The following is a 6,368-nucleotide window of genomic DNA, read 5'->3' as shown; positions in this document are numbered from 1 at the left end:
AAGGCAGTCGCTTAACCAACTGAGCCACCCAGGCGCCCACTTAAAAATAAAATCTTTAAAAAAAAGTGTTAAGAACTTTTAACACCAAGCTTTCACCACGTATGTGGCAGGTGACGGCTCTGGTACCTCCTTTCCTCACTTGCAAAAGGGGGAAAAGCCCTCCTCAACTCACAGGCTTGATCAGGCTCAAACTTGGTACAGAATGACCTTGACCCAAACACCTGGCACTGGAAATGCCCGTTACAAGTCATCTGTATCCATTATGTCTCAATCTGCAAAATCTGATGGATAGGGCCACAGCACACAGCAGGGGTTAACCCCTCACTTTTACAGGCCTGTGACTCCCTTTCTTCCCTACAAGGGTAGAATATTCTGTGATACCCTAGGGCTGTAGCTTTAGTTGCACTTCTAAAGAACACTAGCTACAAATCGTCACTGGGACTCTCCAGAGCTTAAGAACTGCTCGTTTCAGAAAATGCAATGCACCAGGTATGCAGTCTATAGGAGAGCATCCTATTAAAATTACAGATGCTGAGTTTCATTCAAAGTTAAGGTCACAATGCACATTTTCTTTTGATTCATTCCTGTGACTCCTTCAAATGATTTTTAACCCTGCAACACTATTTCCCAAGGTGTAGACATGTGAGGACTGGCAAACTCAGTGTTGAGAGGGAGTGTACAGACTCTTGATGAAATGGAGACAAAGGAAAATCCAAACACCTCTTTAGACCGCTCTCAAGATTCAAACTAGAAAACCCAAATGCCTTGGATGTTCTCCTCCGGTGGGAGGGATATACTAAAATTGAAAATACTTAAGAGTGTTAAGATTAACCATTACTTTTTAGAAACTAAGATCACTGAAATGTACAACATAGGCTCATTCCACGAGGTTTTTGTACCTAGCAAAAAACAAAACCTTAGATATCCTAACGTCCATTTTTAGGTTTTATCCTTGAATTATTTAGTTCTACCAATATAAAAGAATGAGAAATCTGCAGCTATATATTAAATATCATTAAAATGATTCCAATGCTACCAATACTTAACATGCATCTTAAAAATTGGCTTTTGTAACAGAGGCACTAGTAGAGTGAAAAAGTAGGATTCCAGATTTTATTTTTTTAAAGATCGAGAAAACACACCCAGGACAGAATTGTTTTTGATCAATAAATTTTCAGAAAATGGAGTAAGTTATTCTGGGACACATTCAAAACTGGTAAGCTTGAACTGGGAAATGGGGTTTTGACAACACAACTGTGGGAAACAAGTATCTGAACAAATCTTAAAACACAACCTCACATTTTTCTCCCCCCAACTGTTCAAGTGGCAGACAAAATAAATTACCATAAATTATATGCCTAGGCAACTTAAAAACAAAACGAAACCACATGAGGCTGAGGATTTCCTTAGCCCCTCCGGGAAGTGTGTAACACTGTGCTTCTGGCCGGCAGGCTGGATCGGATCGGGGACCTGTCAAACGTCAGGATAGTTGCAGTAATATACCGCAGAGCTGGCGTCGGACACCACTGAGGAAATGGCCCCGTGGCTGTCTGGGAGATTCACACTAGAGTCATGTCCCTGGTAAGGGAGACCCATCTCGGGCTTGCACACAAAGTGTAGATACTGTTCAAATTCCGTGCGGTCCACCTCCCCGAGGAGCTCGGCGGGCTGGTTCGGGTCCGCGCCGTCCCGGCAGGGCAGGGCCTCGGGAGGGGGAGACGGCTGCCCCGGGCCGGGTGGGTGCTGCTGCGGCGGCATAGAGAAGCCGCGCCCGCCGCCCGCCGCCGGCGAGCTAATCGCGTTGTAGTACAGCTGCAGGGCGCTGGAGGGCGCCACGTGGCCCGGGATTGCAGGGCCCGCCTGCTCCAGGCTGAGCCGGGAGTGCATGGGGCCGACTGGCGGCTCCGGGGGCCCCGCGTAGTCCGAGGCCTGCGGATAGCTGTAGGGGCCGGCCGCCGGACAGTCCCCGGGCAGCGGCGCGGCGAAGAAGGCGGGATCCGGCTCCACGCCGTCCAGCGGGGACGTGTCCGGCGTGGGCAGCGGGTAGCCGTCGAGCGGGGGCGCGCCCAGGCCCTGGCAGTCGCGGTAGTGGCCGCCCATGTGCGGGGGCAGCAGCGGCGGGCCGGTCGGGAAGCCCTGCTCGGGGAAGGGCAGGCCCAGGCCGTCCATGGCCACGCGGCCGCCCTCGGGGCCCAGCGTGGCGGCCGGCGGCTCGGCGAGGCCGTGCAGGAAGCCGCCCTCCACCCGCTTCAGTCGCTTCACCTGCTTGCGCCTCCGCGGCCGGTACTTGTAGTTGGGGTGGTCCTGCATGTGCTGCACGCGCAGCCGCTCGGCCTCCTCCACGAAGGGCCGCTTCTCCGCCAGGGTCAGCGCTTTCCACGACTTGCCTGCATGGGCGTAGGAAGGTGGAGAGGGGCGCCGGGCTTACTTTCCGACCTCCCGCTCCCAGGCCCCAGGGCCCCCCCTGGCCCTACCTCTCCCCTCCGACTTTTAATTGAGCAACTAGAGGGAGGGAAGAGGTCAAGTCAAACAGTGAAAGGCTGCGACTCCAGAGGCCGAGCGGAGTCCAAACACTTGGGGAAGACAGGACATCTTGGGTCCTCTAAGGGCAACCCTCCCTTCTTTTAGCCTCCAAGAAGCGGCTTCCCAGCTCACCCATTCCCGGCCTTTCCGGAATTGAAAACGTCCCCTACTCGGGGAAGGAGTAGGGGAACGGGCAGGACCAAACCCGCCTGGCTCCCGGGATACCCTCGAGGTGGCCCAGACCGGCGGTGAAGCCGCCTCCCCAAAGCCGTTGTAGCCGCGGCCCCGGTCACCCGGGTTACCCGGGCACCGACGACCCAGACCATTTGGAGAGTCGGGAGAGGGCATGCGGAAGGGGAACCGAGGGCCACAGGGAAGGACCCTGGAGGCACCACACCACTGGCCTCGAGCGCAAGGCACGCACCCCTCTTAGGCTCAAGGAAGCGGCTCCGCGATTCGCACCGCCCTGGGTCGGGAGCTCGGACTCACCCAACATCTTGCTCAACTCGGCGTTGTGCAGGTCCGGGTTCTGCTGCGCCAGACGCTTGCGTTCGTCCTTAGCCCACACCATGAAGGCGTTCATCGGCCGCCGGATGCGAGACTCGCCCTTGGCTCGGCCCGCCGCCCCCGCCGGCGCCCCGCTGCTCGCCGCCGCCTCGCCCTTCACCTTCATGTCCCCGAGGGGGCTCAGCGACTCGGCCCAGGGGCAGGGGCCCAGCCCGGCCATCACCGCGGGCAGCGCGCTGCGGGTCTGGCTCTGGTCGTCACTGGCGTACCCCGCATCCGGGCTGCTCATGGCGCTCCAGCCCTGCCCCGCGCCCCACAACCCTCCGCCGACACACCGCCTCCCCCGACCCGGGGGAGGGGGTGGGAGCGAGGGACGGAGATGCCCCGTGGGCTGCCGAAGTCTCCCGGGCCTGACCCCGCTGCCGACGTTCCTGGCCAGTCCTAGCCCACCGCGCAACCAGCGTCCCCGCCGGCCCAGTGACACTGCGGGCGCCCCGGGCCGCGGGCCCTTTTCTGCACTGATGTGGCCAATGGAGTGGTGGGGGCGGGCCGGGCGAGCGTCTTTAGGCCCACGCCCAGCCAGCCGCCCGAGTCCCAAGTCTCACTTCAACCCCACGCCCGCCCTTTCCCCTCCCCCGGCCCCGCGCCCAAGGCTACACCTGCCCCCGGAAAAACTGGCTGAAGCCGGGCTCTGGCGGCACGTTCCCTCCGACCCGGCAAGGGGGACTCCTGAGAAACCTTCTGGAATGCTGACTGTACCGCTGGATAGAAGTACTTGGCCACGATAGTTCAGATGAACACACTAAGCATACTCTTTTTTTCCCCCTTAAATATGATACTTCTATAATTTGGGTTACTATGCAGCTATTTAAAAAGAATAAATCTATGTATCTATATACCGTATTCAGAAAGATTTTTATATTAAGTGGAAAGAGTCAGTTAACATTTGAGCATACACTTTATTATGGGAGCTAAGGATTTCAGTGTGGGGAGGCGACCTATCTTCAGGGAACCCCACGGGTGTCTTCTTGAAATGTGTTTTATTGAATGCAATAGATACTGTTGCTAATAAATTAAAAATGCATTCTCTCCCCAAGAACTCAACTTGCTTGTGGTACTACATTCAAAATGCTGTGTCCGAGGTAAATTCTAATTTCTAAAACAAGATTAAAAACGGAATGACATCCTGTAGCCAATATTCCGTCATCCTGAAGAATTTAAAACCTTTATTCATAACAATGAAGGAACCCTTGAAAATTTGTGCATGAAATGTATGATAAACATAAAAGGTTTCTCATACGTGTTCAGTAAAAGAGGCAAGACTTAGTTTTGATTTCTAAAATGTGGTAACACTAGCAGCAATATTTATCTTAAAGCCCATCTAATGGAGGAAAGAGCTATCCCGTTGCTCAGCAAAGTAACTGTAGCTCTTATGGGATTCTATACGTTTCTTTAGACTGAAATGAAAATCTGAGTGTATTCGACTTGTGTTTAAATCTGAAACCTTTTCAGTGGGATTTTTTAAACAAGCCCTCATATTGCACTTACATGGCACAGCCCTCAAATTTAGTAAGCTAGTTTATCCTTATAATTCTGTGAGGTAGACACTGTTACATATTACAGGATAGGAACCTGAGACACAGTGAGGTTAAGGAACTTTCCTGAGGTCACAGCACTGAGGAGTAGAATTCATCTCCAGTACTCTGCCCTGATTTTGAGCTCCTAATCACTAAACCAAGCTGTTGTACTTGTGTATTTGTATATTTGTGTTTTCTAAGGCAATTAACACAGCCATTTCTGCATAATTCCATAACTTTGCAAAGAAATTAATATATCACTGTCCAGAACAGATTTTCTTTGTTTACTGTGAAGGTGTGATGACAAGCTAAGGCTAACATCCGGGATCTGGGAGGTAAATTCTGCAGCATTTTTGTGAAATTAGAGTAACAAAGTATTCTATCAAGTCTGCTTATTGGTGGCATTCATAAAAACAAAGAAACACAACACCTTAGGAAACCTCTGGCCTACAGTTTCTCTGACATTGCTATTACCCCCCACCAAAAAAAAAAAAAACTCCTTCACACGGGTTTTAAGCCAAATTTACTTTGACTCTGTGAGAATCTGTGAAGCTTCGGCTGCCCTCCCTCACTGTTAGAAGCCAGTCTTCATACACAGGATAAATTAAGTGGTTCTAGTTCCTGGGTCTCTGAGGTTCAACCCAGAAAAAAATTTTAATCTGCTTAAGAAAATCATAGACAAGTGTTATTTTTAATGGGTGGTTTTGAAGGAGCTGATCTTAAACAAATTTAACTGTGTACCTTTCCTTTAAAGCTTTATTTTTTCTGAAATAAATATGGGCTTGAAAATTAAGCATAATTGCTTTGCAAATGGTTATATAAATAAGGAAACTATAGGAGAGAAAAAGTTCACCCCATAGCGCCTTGCTCCTTGTTTTCTTGGCGATCTTCTCTAATTTTTCTGGATAATAATCAATATCTTTGCAAAGATCTCGAAGCAGATTTTGTATTAGTGAAAAAGTTTTCATGAACAGGAGTTTCGTTAGACTAGAGATTGAAAACCAAACAAAAACACTGCCCGTTCCAGAATCCATTTTATCTGCCTATATTAATCTATTTGATTAGTTCTGTAAAAAAATAACATAGGGTACAGAAAATTCAATCCAAGTGTGAATCAAAAAAAAAATGTATATGCATGGGTTTACCCTTGTACACTTTCTTCGTCCTCGTTTTCTTCCTGGCCCACACCATTCCAGGGAGAGGTGCAGAGAGAACCTGATGGGGGAGACAACCTGGAGGACCGCCATTATTATTTGCACGTGTTCTTGGAGACAGACTACTAATTTTTGTTGGGTAAGATTACTGAGAACTCAGGTGAGAGCACAGCATCCACAGGATGGAGCGGGAGCTTCAGACTTTGCGTCCCTCCCCCCACTTCTTAGAACGCCTTCCCTGGCAGTTATAAAGGAGGAGTTTACTTATATTTGCCAGTTGGGAATTACGGTGCCTTCTTAAGACTAGTCCCTTTTACCTACCATTACCTAGATCTAATTTCTTCTGATCATTCACATGTCATGTATTTTGGGGGGAGGGTGTTGGGGGCTGCGGCGCCGCAGACCAGTCCGTGGTGTGTGTGGACCCTTCTATTTCGGTCTCTTTACTAAACGCGGTGTTGAAGTCGAGCTCTAGACGTTATCAGAGCCAGCCACAAATGCCACATGAAAAGCAGCAAACATCCGGAGTGGTTTCCTGCAAGCCTTGCTTTTCTCAACACGAGAGATTTACGCGGGGGATTCGGGCGGGGGTGGGGTGGGGGACGAC

At 50.5% G+C, this 6,368-nt stretch overlaps 1 protein-coding gene across 1 annotated transcript; it reads right to left on the bottom strand.

Moving 5' to 3' along the window:
• Nucleotides 1-1,099: 1,099 nt before the first annotated feature.
• Nucleotides 1,100-3,529, bottom strand: SOX17 (SRY-box transcription factor 17). The gene is made up of 2 exons (XM_006742151.3): nucleotides 3,013-3,529; nucleotides 1,100-2,387 (listed from the first exon to the last, which is right to left on the bottom strand). The coding sequence occupies exons 1-2, from the start codon at nucleotides 3,317-3,319 to the stop codon at nucleotides 1,474-1,476; spliced, it is 1,221 nt and encodes a 406-aa protein (XP_006742214.1). The 5' UTR covers nucleotides 3,320-3,529; the 3' UTR covers nucleotides 1,100-1,473.
• Between the last annotated feature and the right edge of the window lie 2,839 nt (nucleotides 3,530-6,368).

This window comes from Leptonychotes weddellii, chromosome 4, assembly GCF_054177405.1.
Source record: "Leptonychotes weddellii isolate Sample4059 chromosome 4, ASM5417740v2, whole genome shotgun sequence".
NCBI classification, from domain to species: Eukaryota; Metazoa; Chordata; class Mammalia; order Carnivora; family Phocidae; genus Leptonychotes; species Leptonychotes weddellii.
This window is presented reverse-complemented; position numbering and strand designations above follow the sequence as displayed.